Source organism: Schistocerca americana, chromosome 2 (assembly GCF_021461395.2).
Source record: "Schistocerca americana isolate TAMUIC-IGC-003095 chromosome 2, iqSchAmer2.1, whole genome shotgun sequence".
Taxonomy (NCBI): Eukaryota; Metazoa; Arthropoda; class Insecta; order Orthoptera; family Acrididae; genus Schistocerca; species Schistocerca americana.
In genome coordinates, this window is record NC_060120.1 from 917,637,133 (window position 1) to 917,656,606 (window position 19,474).

The 19,474-nt window shown below is 39.8% G+C and overlaps 1 protein-coding gene across 1 annotated transcript in view; it reads left to right on the forward strand.

Annotated features, from left to right (window-relative positions):
• Positions 1–19,474, forward strand: part of LOC124595663 — a 172,194-nt gene that overhangs the window by 18,678 nt on the left and 134,042 nt on the right. The window contains exons 2-3 of the mRNA XM_047134507.1: positions 1,212–1,280; positions 13,736–13,913. Coding sequence (XP_046990463.1) covers positions 1,241–1,280; positions 13,736–13,913 — 218 coding nt within the window. The 5' untranslated portion in view covers positions 1,212–1,240. The remainder of the gene's footprint in view (positions 1–1,211; positions 1,281–13,735; positions 13,914–19,474) is intronic.

The window sequence follows — 19,474 nt, forward strand, 5'->3', positions numbered from 1 at the left end:
GATCCGCGAAAACAATTGCACAAACAACTCAAACAGTACTATAACCAGTCACTGTGGAGCAACAAGGACGAATTGCAAGTCGCCACAAACTCAGATAACCCAGAAGCTGTGGGAAGACCAAATACACGACGTCCGTTGAGACGAGCGACCGAACGACCAACCAACGGTCACTCTCGATCAAGTCTGGCAAGGCAAACGTCCCAGTATGAATCGCCAACTAACAGCTTGTTACCATGAGGACTTCGGCGGACGGATACACACACAATGGTGGCGGTTTCACTACTCGGATATAACGATTCATTCAACTTAAACTGGCTGAATCGGGTCCTTGGCGTGGTCGTGCACTCTCGCGACCTCATCCTTCCATCGGGTAGTGCATATGTTGCCAGCTGTCCCGGCGAGTCCTGGGTCTGTGAGGACTTCACTGGTCCTCCGTCTCAACTGAACTCCCACACGACGACCCAAAAATACTAGAGGTCGCTCCAAAGACAGTGCCACAGTACTCGCTATAGGTAAATGCCGCTGCTGCCACTCATGGACAGACAAAGCGAGCAAACGTAGTGGCGCCACTGAACGCACTAAGAAATCGAGGGGTCACAATCCGAATACACGACGCCAACCTGTCAACGGCACAAACGCGAGCCGGAGCATGGCTCAGTCTTCTAACAAAATACCAAGAACTGTCTTTAAATGATGACTCTTAGGAATCTGCTACAACCCCGTAAATATCGCTCATGTAGGGATCGTGAGGATAAAATTAGAATAGTTACTGCATGCACAAAGGCATTCAATCATTCTTCCTGCACTCCATACGTGCTTGGACTAGGAAGCAATCGGACATGGCAATGGGCATATTGTGGAAGGATGCAAGGCTGGTGTCATAGTACTTTTTCAGCTTGCCTTATTAACGTTTGAGAGTTTTCATAGCTAAAAAATATTGAGATTGGATTAGGATATGGAGTGAGTTTTTACTTCTGTCAAACATCTTTTATCTCACCACTCCTTTCCCTTTTTCCTTTCCTGTTATAAGTTTCAAAAGTTAATGAGTCTTTAGTTTGTGATTATACCACAGTCCTGCTCTACTCATTTCTGTATCAGCAGTTGATAAATAATGAGTGTTAATATTTATTTTGATTTTATTATAAACCACTGTTCCCATGAAAGTTTTTTCTAACAGTAAGCATGAATTTTTATTAAGTCTTTTGTTGCAGGACAATCAATTGAGAACAGTCTTCCCGTAATGAAGTGTTTTACATTACTACTACTGCTCATTTCATCATGTAAGTATATTTTTCATTGTTTTTGTTTCAATATTTCCACAAAAGTAATAAAATATCTAAGATAAGACTGTAGTCTACATTAAAGAGTTGCTTTCCTTATAAGACAATTTTCTGTAAACCAGTCATTAAATGCTTCATAACCCATGTCTCTCATTGTCTTGTCTTTTCTTTAACTGATCAGAAATGTGGAGTGCCATATTTAATCAGGTACAAAGTATTTCTTCCGCTTTGTAAAGTGTTTCTTGATCTTTTGAACAGTCAAATTGCTGCAGTTGGAGCTAAAATTTGGCTTTCGCAGGATGCATGGGTGGGATCAAGGTTATGTGGGATAATCTTTTTTGCAGCTTAAGCGGGGTGTATACGCTCCGGGACAACCGGGAAAATCCGAGGAATTTTTTCATCCGGGAAAAAACCTGTGAATTTTTTAGAGCTCCGGGAATTTTTCGTTGTTTTAGTCTTCAGTTAATTTTTTGTAGGTTTAACTGATAAGAACTGATAAACAGCAAAATGTGTCAAAGGTCTTAGGACGAAGACTGTGGAATACCGCGTAACAATAAACTTCTGCCGATGAACGTCATGATACAACTGTTTATATCAAGTTCGTTTGAGCAGTTGCCAGCGGTCTCACGCGCATGCGCAGTTGAGTTGCGTATGCGCAGTACCTCTTCCCGCTTCCGGCTGCTTGAAACTTTTGGAAGTATGGCTGTTAGCTGTAGCAGTAGTAGTGACAAGCAGTCAGATGCTTACGGGAAAGATTTTTCTGGCACGCACAAGCTGCCAGATTCGCTCCTGCGTGGAGCAATATGGGTTGTAGTGGGGGAGGGGGTTAGTCTCCACGTGAGCCGTGTTTACGTTTAGTGATTTTGCTGTTTCCTCCTCGTTTACAGTTCTCACGTCAAATCAAAACAAAACGGTTGGGAGCTGTCAAGCGAATTAAAATACATTCACATAATTACGGAAGGCTAAAATATGTTATTAGTGTCAGTTTTCTGATTTTATTTTATTTCCGCGCAGACAAGCATTAATCGCATTGCAGAACAATGAAGTTATTTTTGTCAGTTTGCTAAACAAATGTGGCTTTTATTAATCTTTTCCGCAGAGGCGGTCAATTTGTTAGAAACGAAGTATTTCAATCCACACTGTTAGCTAGTTTCAACTGTTCACTGAATTTCAAATGCACATTTTCATCGTCCGGCACGTATGGCATTCTGGCATCATAAAGAACCAAACATGAGATGATACAGTACTGGTACTCCAAGAAAATTTGCATCCCGAAAACCGCACTGAAAAACTTAATATCAGGTTGGGCCTACGTCATTGTGAATCTGGGCGCAGGAATGTGCAATTTAAACTGAATTACGCATTTTTGTATGGTTTACGAAATTCCGATGCTCCAGAAGCCCTTGATGTTTTATTTCTTTTATGACGCCATGTAAGGTCTCTTTACACACACACACACACACACACACACACACATACGCGTTTTCGGAGCTGCCCATGCGCAGTAACGTCTGTTTTCTGGCGCTCAAGTGAACCTATCTCTAACAGGTCGCGGGAAGATATTGTGAATGTTGCTTTGAAAAGCGTTACTTTCAAAGTAAATTTCCATTTACGCAAAATGCAGTGTGAGAATGTGAAATGAATTTCTTAAATTACAGAGCGTTTAACTCTCATTTAAAACTAAACGCTTTGAGGACCAGCCTCTTAGTAGAATTTCGAGCCCAGAAGACCAGATTAACGTCATTATTTAAAATTTTACTGCCACATTTGTGTGCTGTATCTTAAAATGTAACAAACGCAAAAAGACGAATATTATACGCGAAAGCTTAGCTTTTCTTGTAGCTACACTATGTACATTAATTTAAACCATTAACTTTTCCTGCTTGTGTGTTCACGCCACTTAACATTGATGTTGCTATTGGCTAACTACATCACACGTCCTATGCTCTGAATATCTGCTGTCATTGGCTGGCGAAATCACGTGGCATGAGCCATGATTGTCAAAATCTATGAAATTCTCCAACAGCCGTGTATTTTTATTATTGATTTAAGCCCACCAATGCGTGCTTATGACTAGTTCTTCGATGCTCTCTTCCATTCCTAATACATTTTGTGCCCTGCTGATAATCTCTCCTTCATCTCCTGTGAAAGGGGAGCCTTGTAATTGAGATGTTATTTTTTTTTATTTTGATTACAACCAGTTTCGGCATTCCACTATGTTATCTTCAGGCCACATATGCATCTCTCAAAATGAGCAATATTGTCATACTGTGCCATATATCCCTGGATTTCATGAATTCAAACCGTTTCACAAGTTTTCTAATGAAGCACTTGTGAAGCGATTTGAATTCACGAAATCTTGGGATATATGGCACTGTAGGGCGTTATTGTTTATTTTGAGAGATGCATCATTATCTGAAGGCCAGGCAGCAGGCACCAGGGGGCTTGACCATGCAGGAGAGGCAGAAGGCAGCAACATCCACAAGGAGGATGAGTCCATCCCCACAGCAGGGACACCGCATGAGTCCAGGACATGTGCTGAGGGAGGAGGTGAAGGCAGCAGCATCAGACCTGCAGCCTCACTGTGGTATGAAGACATAGCCGGTCATGGTGGTGCACCACAAGCCCATTTCTGGTGCGCACCATGCAGAGGCAGTGGCCTTAGCTGCTGTGGACTGTGTTCGGCTGAACCCCCAGTCCTAGATCCCAGAGCCAGGAGTGAACACGACGAGGGTCACACTGACGGGCATTGGTGAGATGGCGTGAGCACCTTCAGGAGGGGGCATGGCTGATGAGCATGGAGCATCTCAGCTGTATTCAAATCCCCCATGAGTATAAACCTGTAGGAACTTAAGAAGTGTGTTAAGGCGTCATCCATGGAGTAATTGGCGACAAACTTTTTTTTGTTTGAGCTTTGAACATGTGGACTAGTTGTTCTGCCTCACCATTAGATTCAGAGCGAAAAGGAGGCGCAGCCACTCGGTGAATGTCTTCGTGGGCACAAAAACTGTGGAAGGCCTGAGGCGCACAGAGGGCTGTTACCTGTCATGAACATATAAGGCAGTCCTTCACTAGGAAAATTTTTGGAGAAAGACTTACTCATAGCTGCAGCTGAAATTGAAGGACAGCAGATAACACATGGAAATTTAGAGAAAGCATCAACAACCTACAAACAGGAAGAATTTAGGAAGGGTTCCACAAAATCAACATGGATGTGTTCCCACAGGCACTGTGGTGTTGCCAGGGAGAGAGCATCAACTGAAGTGCAACCTCTTGGGTAGCACACGGAGAGCAGGCCGCAGCAAGGTGTACAATGTCACTGTCAATATCGGAGAAAACCACTTGCTGATGAGCCAATAACTTGGTATGTGACGACCCCCCCCCCTCCCCCCCTACCCAATGTTCCTGTTGTAGGAGCTGAAGCACATCCCACCGAAGGGCAGTTGGGATCACGACCCTAGGTGACAGCCACTCGTAGCTAAGAAAACAACACCGTCAAATACTGAAAAGCTTTGATGTACGGCAAAACAGGTACATGAAGAATCAGAAGTACTGCATAGGGCTGTCTGGCCAACCATGCTCGATGCAAAATCGGATTGGAAGCAACAGCAGCTGTGATTCTGGATCCCGTAATGGAAGCCCTTCCACTGTACATTACACTTCAACATCTAAGTGAAAAACAAGTTTGTCCTGATCAAAAGTAGGATCTGGTCCTATCGGGAGCTGTGGCAGCATGCCAGCACTGGCATGTTGTGCGGTGGACTGAAAACATAATTCACAGTTGTAACAACATAAGCAAGGACACTGCTGCAGGTGATATGCTGCTTTATCGGGCAGTGAAGCAGAAGGATTAAACAATGAAACTAAGGGCAGGTGGTCAGTAATGAGGTGGAACTTTCATAAGAGAACACATGAATTTTTTGAGGGCATAGTCAATAGTCAGCACTTCTTCTTCAACTACGGAGTAGTGCTGCTGAGAATAGTTGAGTGTTTTTGACATGTAAGCCATTGAACATCTCGAAACATCCTCATATCAGTGTGTGAGAATGGCCCTGAGTTCATACTGTAGCAAAAACCGTGTGCTGCCCAGGATGGAAAGGAGCCAAACAAGAAGCAGAATGTAATTTAGATTTCAAAAGCATGAATGTGTACTTGCAGGCCAGCATCCGCTGAAGAGGCACATTCTTGTGGAGCAACTCATGGAGCGGATGGGCACCCAGAATAAGTTTTTTAGTAGTAAGGAATTTTACCTAAAAATTCTAGGAGTTCTTAAACATTTGTAGGGCAAAGCAGAGCTGTGACCATGGCGACATGATGATGTAAAGGCTTAACACCATCCCGAGAACCCTCAAACACCAAATTCACACTATATGGCTGTAAAAAGTGTAACTTGAAAAGTTGCATTTCAACTTTGCTGTATGCAGGACTGTGAACAAGGTGCATAAGGTATGTAAATGCTCTTTTGTGGGTGCACCCAGCATGGTGATGTCATCGACATAGTTGATGTACTACAGAACGAACATCATCAGTTGTTCCAGGGCACTAGCCACACTGAATGGAAGGTGCCTAAAAGGTGCATTAATCACAAAGAGCCATTTAGAATCCTAATCCAATAGAACCTGTGAAAAGGCTTTACATAAATTAGCTTTAGAAAAAACTAAGCCTCAGTGAGTTTAGCCAATAATGGGCCAAGGAGTACGTGTTAATGATAGATTGTGTGTTAACTGAAACATTAAAGTCATTGCAGAGGCGAAGCCAACCAGTCGATTTTTTTAACAGTCTCAGGAGGGAGGGGGAGGAGGGGACCACTGACATCATGTAATAGACTGTATGACTCCCATCGAAGTCAGCCTGTGTGATTCTGATTTAAATTGATCATGCAAAGCCACTGGAATGAGGCATACACATAAAAAGTGTGGCCATATGTTTCAGGGTAATGTGGACTGCAAAATTAGTGGCACAACCTAACCCACTTGAGAAAAGAGATGAGAACTCAACACACAGAGACTCTAACTATTGATAAGGGATCTGTTTTGAAACGAGGCGCACTGTATCTGAAATGGAAAAATCAAAACCACTGAAAGCATCCAGAACAAACAAATCTGTGGCACCAGCATCATCCACTACCAAAAAAGTCAAGGAACGAACCACAGATTTATACATAGTGGGAGCTACAAATTGCCTCGTAATTGGAATATGCTGCTTGTTGTAACTCACCAAATGTTGAGTAACCAGAGACAATGCCAGAGATACCAAAATCCACATAAGTTTGTGTGTTCAGTAAAGTCACAAATGTACCTCCAACCACTTTTAGTCTGAGTACTTTGTCCATCACTCACACTTCAATAAACAGTTTGTCACAATTTGTAGGCACTGGAGATATACAGTTAATGTCCATGTCCATCTCTGCAAGAAGGTACTGGGAACAAAACATGGACACAATATGTCCTTTTTTCCAGTAGTTGTTGCAATTCATCCAGCACTTAGGGCACAGGGACCTATCAAGTTGCATGAAACAGTATGGGCAAGATCGGAGCACATATTGTTGCCATTGCTGTGGTTGTTGTTTGGTATGCCACTGTCAGTGCAGTGCAGACGCTGTGTTTGTACAGCTGCCATATTGTCTTCCTCCTGAGAACTTACTGACACCCAATGACCAGTAACAGAAGCCACCACAGCGCTGTCGCGCCAAGCTTCAGTATAATCAGCAGTAGCGTGAGGTGCCTCAAAAGATTGACCAATATTTAATGCTTCAGCCAAAGGTGGATTCTTGCACTGTAGTGTGCATTGATGCACCTCCATGTCAGTAGCCAACTGAATGTTAGTTTCATGGACCATACAATCAACATAGGAATCATGATGACTGTCAGTAACAAACTGACATTTGGACTGAGGCTGTGGAGTTTGGATGCCCAAGTCCAGTTGGACTGACGGGGCTGTTTATGACAGCAGAATTACAGTGCTGCAATGAAATGCATGCATTTATGAAGATAACTGGACAACAGCTCACATATTTCATCAAACGAAAGTGGCGCAGATTCCTGGAGTGAGGATAACTGGCACACAAACTGGTAGATCCGAGGATAAATCCGAGAAAGGAACAAAGCCTTACAAATGTTTCCATCAGTGAAAACAAAAGCAAGGAAGTGTTGCCGAAGCCACTTCTCATAAGCCTCCTAGTCTTCGGCCGCGTCTTCATAAGGGGGAAAGGGTAGAGGGTACGCCAACAGTGTAAAAGCCTGCATTGTAAGTGTGGCTAAAGTTTCATGACAGCAACTGTAAGAGCCTACTGCTGCTTGCAGAGACATTGGACCACTGCCTCCATGACAGAAGAACTGAAGGAACAGCCAGACAGACTGAGCATAGGGAAAAGAACATGACACTTGTCACCAATTGTATCATACTGTAAGATGCAAGCAACAGCACAGCCATGATGAACCTGAGTTTATTCTTCTTCCATATACAAGAAAACAACAATTAAGGACATAGACAAAAACATAGAAACAGTCCAGCTATTGATAATCGCAGCTGCTGGAAATATGTATTTCCACAATGTAAGATCAAGTGCCTGCTGCATTGCATGTATAAAGAGGAGGGCTCCGGTAGATGACGTGGCAGATGCTACGCTGTGTGCACGAGTCATGTGACCACCACAAGCGGCCTCTGGTGGCTGGCCCCTGCATATGCTCTTGGGAGAATATTTGAAGTGTTGTGTGTCAGTAGCCTGGTGAAGCAGTGCATATCTTAGTATTATATACAAGGTTATAACACATGCACCTTGTCTACTATGCTCTATGCTGCTTGAGGTAACTCATACCAGGACAGAAGATTTTGTCAAGAGATTTTTGTGAGTAATATAATTACTTGCAACTGATAATTTGCTATAATGTATGACAATAGCAAGAAGACAGTTCTTACCATGTCAGTAACTATGACACTTAATGCAAATATTTAAATAAATATTCTAACACTTCTGGCATTAATTACTCTTAAATTCAGTTTGTTCCTTCAAAATCTATAACATTTCGCAATGTTGTGTTATTTATACTATCATTTCTATATCTAAATTATGGTTTGTTCATTCCATAAGGGTTTAAATCTGGTATTTTATTTATAAAATTACAAAAAGACAGAATGATATGCCAGTACTTACCTCCAGGAAGTGTAATTCTGTGTACTACTGACTCAGAATTTCACCTATCGAAGATAAGTACTATCTTCTCAAGTAAATTTTACTTTTGGCAGCATTAATTTTATGTGATAGAATTTTTTTGTTGTGTTTCTTTCTTCTTTTGTTGACAATATTATTACAATGAAATTGCTACTCACCATATAGTGGAGATGCCAAATTTGGGATTAATTGGCTCCGGGAGCAGACAACCAATGCAAGTGCCTTTGCTAACAGCACAGTGTCACCTACACTGCCTCTCCTGGGTTTGTGACCATATTAGTAGGACCCTAGGTGGCTGGAAAACTATGACCTGGTCAGTCACTAAGAACTGATGGTAGGGTCAAAGGGTCCTAGTGTGGTGCAGATCTCATGAAGCCATGGACCCAAGTTGCCAAAAAGACACTGTGCGGGCTGGTGGTCGCTTGATAATGATGTGGGCTGTGTTTACTTGGGATGGACTGGGTCCTCTGGTTCAGCTGAACCTCTTGGAGACTGTTTGTAGCCATTCATGGACTGTATGTTCCCAAGTAGCGATGGAATTGTTTTGGATGGCTGTGCACCATGTTAGCTGGCCACAGTTTTTTGTGATTGGTTTGAAAAACATTCTGGATGATTTGAGTGAACGATTTGGCCATCCAGTTGCCCAACATGAATCCCACCAAATATTTGTGGAACAGTCAGTTCATGCACAAAACCCTGCGCTTTTGCAATTATGAATGGATATATAGTCAGCATGACTCAGTATTTCTAGGGGGACTTCAGACAACTTTCTGAGTCCATTCCAAGTTGAGTCGCTGCACTACACTGAGCAAAAGGAGATTTTACATGTTATTAGGAGGCATCCCATGACTTTTGTCACCTCAGTGTATTTAGGCTCATCTGTATATTTTGAAAATTCATATTTCTCTGTTTCTGTAATTACTGTGAACTTTACACCGTTTGTGGATGTATTATTGTTTCCACCTTTATTTAATTCCACTTTTACACTACATCTACATCTATGTATACACTCTACAAACCAGTGTGAGGTGCATGGCAGAGGGTGTGTCCCATTGTACCAGTTATTAGGGTTTCTTCCTGTTCCATTCACATATGGAGTGTGGGGATAATGAGTATTTGAATGTCTCTGTGCATGCAATAACTATTCTAATCTCATCCTCACAATCCCTATGAAGGAGATACTATGGGGTTGTGGTGTATTCCTAGAGTCTTCATTTAAATCCAGTTCTTGGAGCTTTGTTATTAAACTTTCTTGGGATAGCTTACGTCTGTCTTCAACAGTCTTTCAGTTCAGTTCCTTCAGTATCTCTGTGACACTATGCCATAGGACCATTCGTGCTGCTCTTCTCTGTATACATTCAATATCCCTTGTTAGACCTATATGGTACAGGTCCCACACACTTGAGCAATAATCTAGAACCAGAAACACAAGTGATTTGTAACCAATGTCCATTGCAGACTGATTGTACTTCTATCAGTAAATTGAAGTCTACTACCTGCTTTACCCATGAGTGAATGTATGAGATCATTCATTTCATATCCTGCAAAGTGTTACACCCAGGCTGATTCTGACAGCGACTCACTGACATTATGGTCATAGAATACTATGTTTTTTTTCATTTTGTGAAGTACAAAATATTACATTTATGAAGAATTAGAGCAAGTTGCCAATCCCTGCACCACTTTGAAATCTTATCAAGAGCTGACTGAATATTATTCAGCTTCTTTCAGATACTACTTCATTATGCGTAACGGCATCATCTGCAAAAAGCCTGATTTTGTGATTAATATTGTCTGCAAGGTCATTAATATACAACATGAACAACAAGGGTCCCAACAAACTTCCCTGGGGCACACCCAAATTTGCTTCTACACCTGAAAATGGCTCTCCATCCAAGATAACATGCTGCATCCTCCCTACCAAAAAATCCTCAATCAAATCACAAATATCACTTAATACCCTATATAACTGTAATCCTGACAATAAATTTAGGCATGGTACTGAGTCAAACGCATTTTGGAAATCAAAATACAGCGTCTATCTAATTTCCTTGATCCAAAGCTTTCAGTATGTCTTGTGAGGAAAGTGTGAGTTGGGTTTCAGATGATCAAAGTTTTCAAAATCCATGCTGGTTGGCATTGGGGAGGTGATTTTGTTCAAGATACCTCATTATGTTTGACCTCAGAATATGTCCTAACATTCTACAACAAATTTTGTCAAGGATATTGGATGGTAGTTTTGTGGGTCACTTCTACAACCCTTCTTGGAGATGGGTGAGACCTGTGCCTTTTTCTGGAAAGTGCATGTGGTTTTTTGTTTGAGGGATTATAATTAGAAGAGGGGCTAACTCTGCCACAAATTCAGTATAGAATCTGATAGGGATTTGACTGGGGTCTGGCGTTTTGTTCAATTTTAATGATGGTAATACTTATTTCATTATTCTTTTTAGTGGTATGAGGATTAAATTGAGGCAGTTCTCCTGGGTTTTCCTTTGTAAAGGAACACTTGAAAATGGAGTTAAGCATTTTCAGTTTTTGCTTTGCTACCATCAGTTTCATTTCCTGTCTTATTTGCTAGGGACTGGACACTAACTTTGGTGCCACTACAGCCTTTACATATGACCTGAATTTCTTTGGGTTCTGTCAAGATCACTTGACAATATTCTGCTACGATAGTCATTGAAGGCATCACACATTGCTCTCTTGACAGCCAAATGCATTTCATTCAGCATCTGTTTATCTATAGCCCTATGCTTTGTTTTACATCTTTATGCAGTACTCTCTGTTTCTTTAGAAGTTTCTTAACAGTGACTGTATACATTGTAGGTTCCCTCCCATTATGAACTGTTCTAATGAGTACATATTTATCCGGTGCAAGATCAAGTATTCTTTTAAACTTGAGCCAGAGTTCCTCTACATGTTCCTTCCCTTTGCTGAAAGTTTCAAGTTCCTCATTTAGGTATGACACTACCGATTTTTTTATGTAGTTTACTGAATATATGTATACAGGGAGGTCCATTGATAGTGACCGGGCCAAATATCTCATGAAATAAGCATCAAACGAAAAAACTACGAAGAACGAAACTTGTCTAGCTTGAAGGGGGAAATCAGATGGCACTATGGTTGGCCCGCTAGATGGCGCTCCCATAGATCAAATGGATATCAACTGCGTTTTTTAAAATAGGAACCCCCATTTTTTATTACATATTCGTGTAGTACGTAAAGAAATATGAATGTTTTAGTTGGACCACTTTTTTTGCTTTGTGATAGGTGGCGCTGTAATAGTCACAAACATATGGCTCACAATTTTAGACGAACAGTTGGTAACAGGTTGGTTTTTCAAATTAAAATACAGGACTTAGGTACTGCTTGTTTTAGCCATCCTTTGTACATTGGTAATCACTGTTGCCACAACTGTGTCATGGTCACTGATACCAGTTTCTATGTGGACATCCTCAAAGACGTCAGCTCTGTTTGTTGGCATTAGATCCAGTGTATTTCCACCATGAGTGAGTTTCCTAACTATCTGTTCTATATAGTTTTCAGAGAAGACATTTAGTAAAGTTTCACAGCATGCCTTATCATGCCCGCCACTAAGAAAACTGTAACCTTCCCACTTAACTGTTGGATGATTGAAGTTTCCATTGATGATTACAGTATGATGGGTAACTTAAGTACAAGTGAACTAAGGCTACAACAGGAGGTGAGTCTGGGGGGCGATAGAAGGATCCAGTTATCTTTTTATGCCCACCCTTGATACTGAGCCTCAGTTTCTATCTCGATGGATTTGAGTTTCTTGTCTACTGCGACAAATACACTACCTCCATTTCCTATTTGTGTATCCTTTCGATATACACTTAAATTTACCCAAAAATCTCACTGCTATCAATTTCAGATTTCAACCAGCTTTCTGTACCTGATAACATGTGAGATACACTACTTTTTATGAGTGCTCCAATCTCTGACACACTGTTGTGAATGCTTTGGGGGTTAACAACTAGGATTTTAATTCCCTCACCTGTGGGAGGCTTTCTTTTGATCTTACACTGATACTTCTGGGTTTCCTACTGCTATCCTTATCTGGATCAGTGGGAGAGTTCCATAATTTAAAACATTCCTGTGTGCACCCCACACACAGTCAGCTGCCTAAGTACAAGCCTCTGACGTGTAGTGCACACCCCGACCCATTTATGGGGACTCTACAGTTCTCAACCCCATGGCACAAGTTCAGGAAGTTCCAGCCCAGCTTGTCACAGAACCTTCTTCAAAGTCTCTGGTTCAGTCCTTCCACTCAACTCAGAACCAATGGGCCACAGTCAGCTCTGGGGACAATGCTGCAAATTGTGAGCTTTGTTGAAACTTCATATGCATAATTTTAGCAGATTGTTCTATTGTGTACTGCTCTCTTCACGAAGTGTCTTTAATGTAGATTGTGGTATTTAATTCTCTTATTAAACAGTGGTAAGTCATTGTTATAGCTACCTACAAAAATGCACAATGTTTGAGACAGTTTTTATTCTGAAGTTGATATGGACCTTGTATGATACTGACTCCCATTTGTTCCTTTTTTCTTAATAACTTACTCTCCGCCATGCACTTCAAGGTGGTTTTGCAGAGTTAGATGTAGATGTGGAACATTATGTAGAAAAAGAGGACAGGGGATGGAAAAAAATATGGTATTCATTGCTTTGTGGGTGTTAATTGAAAGATCAAGAAATGAGAGACATGTCTGTCAGATGTAGCTGACAAAACGTTGTAATAGACAATAATTGTAGTAGTAAGTTTTAAGTCTAAAAAGAGAAATAGACATTAAATATCTGCTTATGATATTTTAAGCTGAAAGAAAATTGTCACCCTCATATGAAAATGGGGGATAGGAAGAAGGTGTAAGAATATTAGGGAACTGGTTAAGAAAATCAGAAATCATTGTTACAAATAGTCATTAAAGGGTAATACTCGAACAAAGTTGACCGTTGAATATAATATCTGAGATATGAAGACATTGCAAGTTAAAAATGTTAAATAGTGCTGCTATTGATTCAGAGATGCAAAAACAATAAAATGGCTAAGAAAAAGTAGAAGATAACATAACTTGTTTCATTTCAGATTCTCTGTTAATCGTTTAGACACAGTTTGGCTTATATTATTCATTTTTGCAACTGGATATGCTAATTGTAATACATACTTTGTAGTTATAAATATTTTGCACAAAAGCAACTGCCTCTCTAACACACAGCCAAAGATTTAGACTGTATAATAATTTTTACTTTTCATTGTTATTTAGGTGCAGTGTTTGCAAGGAATATACCGAGCAATCTCATCGACTGCTACACAAATCAAACACTGATGGAACGAGACAATCGACTGCCAGCAACACTTACAACACTAATAGATATAATTCGTAAACTAGAGTTACTGCATAACTCTGATGTGAGAGTGTTGAGTACTGCTCTTCTTAATACGTAAGTTTCATTTAAAAATATTGCTAAGTTATGCACTTACTTGTCACAATTACTTAATCTACTAAAACACATAGCTGAGAGTGATTATGTGGAAGGGTGAACAATATGAAACATTATTGTGTAGCACCTATTTCAACAATGGGAAATGGAGAATAGAAGAGTTCACCTATGGGTCACTTAGGAAGAAGTAACTTGAGAATGGCTGATACACACAAAAATTTAAAAATGCATTTGAATCTTGTTTTCTAAATCTCATCATGCAGTGTAAGAGAAAGAGTAACTTCTTTGACGGAAGAAAAAGTCACACAAAATATTAGTAACACCAGGCATTTGTAAACAAAATGATTAGGAGTGAACAATTTTTGCACACCTCATTTTCAAATTCTGAAGGATTCTTATTCACATTGTGATTAAATAACTAAAAAACCAGTACCCTGATACTTAATTGAGTTTCTGAGTAGATAAGAACTTTCCCAATAAAAGCTAACTACATTTTCCATTCAGAATTTTTCTCATTATACACCAGTACTTCTTGTCATCCAATAAAATTTGTTGGTATAGTTAAATTTTGTACTAATTTGCTTGCAGAAAATATGGCAGTTTTTATGCACAATGAATGGGTGATAACTGTGAAAGATATGCTGATGACTGCTGGTCAGTAGAAAATTGTCTATCGGAACTAACCATTCAAACATGAAGATGATTTGTACAAGGAGAACTATCTGAAATATCATTTGTAAAAATGGTTTATTGAAGTTATCTGGATATAGATGATCTCTGTCTGTACAAAAAAACTACACTTTCCAACTTAATGCATGCCAGGTGGCCATCCATGATGAAAATTTATTCAATAAAATTTTTAACAATATCCAGGTAGATCTTGAAAAACATGAAGCTATCACGAAGACTGGCAACTACCTCATAATGCAGAGAATGGTTAAACTGCATACTTCATAAAAGCACAGCATTCTGATGCTGTATCTGGCAGACCGCCAGTCATCCCTGCTCACTTCCACAGGCAACACTATAGCAGTTCCTTCATCCCTACCCCACTACTCTCCCTCACCATCTCCTGCCTTTTCTTTACCTTTCTACCCATCCTATCTGAGATTGCTGCTCACCACAGTTGGGTCTTAGTGCCCAGAGAGAGTAGTGACTATGTGCATTTGTGTGCATTTTTCTATACTTGAAAAACCCCGGCCAGTAGCTTGGTCCACTTTCAGATCTGGCTTTATGCCACACAGTGTTTCTCTTATTGTGAATAGCAGTCTATTCTGTTTCATATTGCTGTTATTCCATCTTATATTTGCCATTGTTTATTCACGAAAAGTAAAACGGCACAAACCGTGCACTACATGATTAATGAATCACAGTTAGTCTGTAATGGAAACAAGGTGGTGGTGGTTAGTGTTTAACGTCCCGTCGACAACAAGGTCATTAGAGACGGAGCGCAAGCTCAGGTTAGGGAAGGATTGGGAAGGAAATCGGCCGTGCCCCTTCAAAGGAACCATCCCGGCATTTGCCTGAAACGATTTAGGGAAATCACGGAAAACCTAAATCAGGATGGCCGGACACGGGATTGAACCGTCGTCCTCCCGAATGCGAGTCCAGTGTGCTAACCACTGCGCCATCTCGCTCGGTTGGAAACAAGGAAGTAACAATGTACAGAGTTGTGAAATGGCTTGTACAATGAAAAGTACCCTCTGTATGTTGTTATAGTTATACCCAGAATATATTTTTGGATGGTAGATGGATATATTAGAGGCAGATATCAGTACTTGATTCCATCTACAAACTAATTTTTGTTCCTATAACTGTTATGTGATGATATAGCTTTCAGCAGTAAATACATAATGAGCAAACACATTAAGGTGACTCATTACTTTAGTAAAGCCGGCCTTAAAGTGGTGCCCAACCACACTACTTGATTTGAGAACAAATCAAGTGAGAACTGTAAATATTTATTAAATTCTCTTGTGGATACACAGTTTAAAGCTGAATTGGTTTTTGGGTATAGTTTTCTGTAAGCACATGGCAGCCCATGTGAGCTTAAAAACTGTCAGAATTCCCTTAGGAAAGAAAACTATTGTTTCAGAGTCTACACAAGCACCAAGGGACAGAATAGCATACCTCATCTTTAAAATGGAATTACTTGCTTCTTTAAAGGTTCCAAGCATAGAGTTATCACTCAGAACAAGTTCTGATCAGTGTGGTGGATTCAGACTACAGGTTTGTGAGTGTCACAGCCATTAACACACACTGTATGGGGCCTTGCAGTATCTACTGAAACAGATCATGAATTGTAATGGCTTCAAAGTATTTTGCAATTGTGTCCTTCGATAAAAAGTTGTTGGTTAACGTGCCACATAAATTTCTGATAAAATCCTAAGCTTTTGAATACTGTCTCCATTACTATCATCAAGGGCTAAGTCTGATTGTTATTATATGGGCAAGTCTCCCACATTTATGCTCAGAGGACATCTGATTGACTAGATCATGTCATGATGACACCACAGATATGGCACATACTGAGATGGAGCCCTCTGCATCCATAATTACATTTTTGCCCACTTGTAGCACCACGACTCATATCACACAGCACGCTATGTGAAGCCTTCCTCGGTGACCTATCAGGCATTGTCATGATCATCTGTAGAAAAATATCCATTGCATTATGATTTTACAGCTTTTAAGAGGTCTCACTGTGTTGCGCTGATGACAGTGTCACCTTGGATGTTCTACAAGACATTGCTGTTTGCATCCCAAACCAGTGTCAGCATAACCTTTCCTGGTAGTATTTATTTATTTCCTGTTCTGTGGATCCATACAGTGATGAGTTTGACATGGATGTAGAACATGTCAAGATTATGATTACATATAATTACATGAATATTAAATTACAATTTACTACTTAGCAGATATTGCAGTATTACAAGTATAACAATAAATTATTGTTATCTTCAGTCCCAAATAGCAACATGTTTAACAGATATAGTTAATGGTACAAAATGAAAATAAGAATATCTATATAAAATACTTAAATTAACATTTGACACATTATTGTTTTCCTCTTCAGGAGTGACGTGAAGAACAGTTTTACAGGCATATTCATTACCAAGCTGTTGAGCAGTCATTCAGCAACAAATATGCAATAAAAATACTTCCCTGAACTACACAGTGACTGAATGAAATAATGAAATCCACATAAAATACTTGTATCAATATCTAACTGTCACAAAGCTTTTCAGTTATATGTTATCTTGTGTAAGGTCTGTTTCACAAATACAGTTTGAAATTTTTACAGTTTGGATGATGATGTATGAACCATTCTGAGCTCTTTCTTCATTCTCCTCTGATCAGTGACAGCAGACTCAAGATGTATCCTCAATGATAGTTCTTTGGCAATGTGCTGGAGAATTTCCTCACAAATACAGAAACACATTACACATTCAATTCAGTCATCATAAATTGATGCAACCCTCGTGTAAACACCTCTGAAACTGAAACCCATTGTTAATCATATGTGGTGATGCATATCTACATGACTATTATGCAGGTCACACCTAAGTGCCTGTCAGAGACTTTGTTGAACTATCTTCAGGCTATTTCTCTCCCATTCCACTGTCAAAAGTGTGCTGGAAAAATTAACACATAAATCTTTTGTATGAGCTTTGATTTCTCTTATTTTATTACAATTATCATTTCTTCTATGTAGCTGAGTGTCAACAAACATTTGCACATTTGGAGGAGGAAGCTGGTGACCGAAATTTCATGAAAAGATCTCTGCCTGCATCTAAAAATGTGTTTGTTTTAAAGATTACCACCCCAACTCATGCATCATATCTGTGTCAGTCTCTCCCCCATTTCCTGATAATACAAGATGAACTGCCCTTCTTTGAACCTTTTCAGTGTCCTCCATATATCCTATGTAAGGATCCCATATCATGCAGCAGTACTCCAGAAGAATGATGGATAAGCATAGTATAGGCAGTCTCTTTAGTAGATCTTTTGTGTCTTGTAAGTGTTGTCAGTAAAATGCAGTCGTTGGTTCCCCTTCCCCACACCAATTTCTACGTGATAATTTCAGTTTAAGTTGTTTGTAATTGTAATTCCTAGGTATTGAGTTGGACTGACAGTCTTTTAATCTGTGTGGTTTACTGTGTAACTGGAATTTAATGAATTCCATTTGGTACTCCCATGGATGACTTCACATTTTTCATTATTTAGAGTCAATGCCACTTTTTGAACCATCAGATATATCGTCTAAATCATTTTGCAATTACTTTTATCTCCTGCTGAGTTTTGAGATGGTAAATGGCAGCATCATCTGCAAACAGTTTAAGAGTGATGCTCATATTATCTCCTAAATTATTTACGTAGATTAATAACAGCAGGGAGCCTATAACATTTCTGTTTTACTTAACAACTTTGTACCAATTATTACAAATTGTGATCTTTCTTAAATGAAATCACTAATCCAGTCACATACCTGAGATGACACTCTGTAGGCACGCAATTTGAGTAGAAGCCACTTGTGAGGGATAGCGTCAAAAGTCTTTTAGAAACCTGGAAATATGGAATCAAACTGAGAATACCTCTCAGTGGCACTCATTGCTTCATGTGAGTAAACAGCCAAGACTGATGGTTTCTGAGTGTGTACTATGTGTCAATAGATCGTTTTCTTAAAGGTAATTCATAATTTTCAAACACTGTATATATTCCAGAATGCTACTGCAGATCAATGTGAGTGATATGGGCCTGTAATTCAGTAGATTACTCCTATTTCCATTTTTGGTTATTGGTTATTGATGTGACCTGCACAAGTTTCCAGTCTACCAGGCTTTAAGTATGGATCTTTCATCAAGCAAGTGATTGTATTTGATTGCTAACTGTGGAGTAAAAAAATGGTTGAAATGGCTTTGAGCACTATGGGACATAACATCTGAGGTCATCAGTCCCCTAGAAATTAGAACTACTTAAACCTAACCAACCTAAGGACATCACACACATACATGTCCGAGGCAGGATCCGAACCTGCGATCGTTGCGGTCGCGCGGTTCCAGACTGAAGCGCCTAGAACCGCTCGGCCACACCAGCCGGAACTATGGAGTATACTCTGAACAAAACCTAATTGTTACACAATTTGGACCAATTACCCATGGCAGCTGCTATTGTCTCGAATTTTGGAGTATTTATTTTGTCTTTTTGGTGAAGGAATTAGGAAAATCATGTTTAGTAACTCCACCTGAGTGACACTCTCATTGGTAACATTACATCTGTTGTTGCACAGTAAAGGTATTGATTCTTCTGTAGAACCAGAATTTCTTTGGATTTCAAGACAGAGCTTCATTGTGGAAACAATTAAAAGCCTCTTGCATTGAAGTTCATGCTAGATTTTGAGCTTCTGTCAGACATCACCTCTCTCACAAATTTTTCACTGTTTTCAATTTTTCACACTGTTTTTTGTTGGTTTTGCAACTGTGTTTTGACCTGTTTTGGGTACCATAGAAGACGATTAGCTAAATCTCTTTTGAGTTTATTTTGTGTAAGGCTTTCAGTTT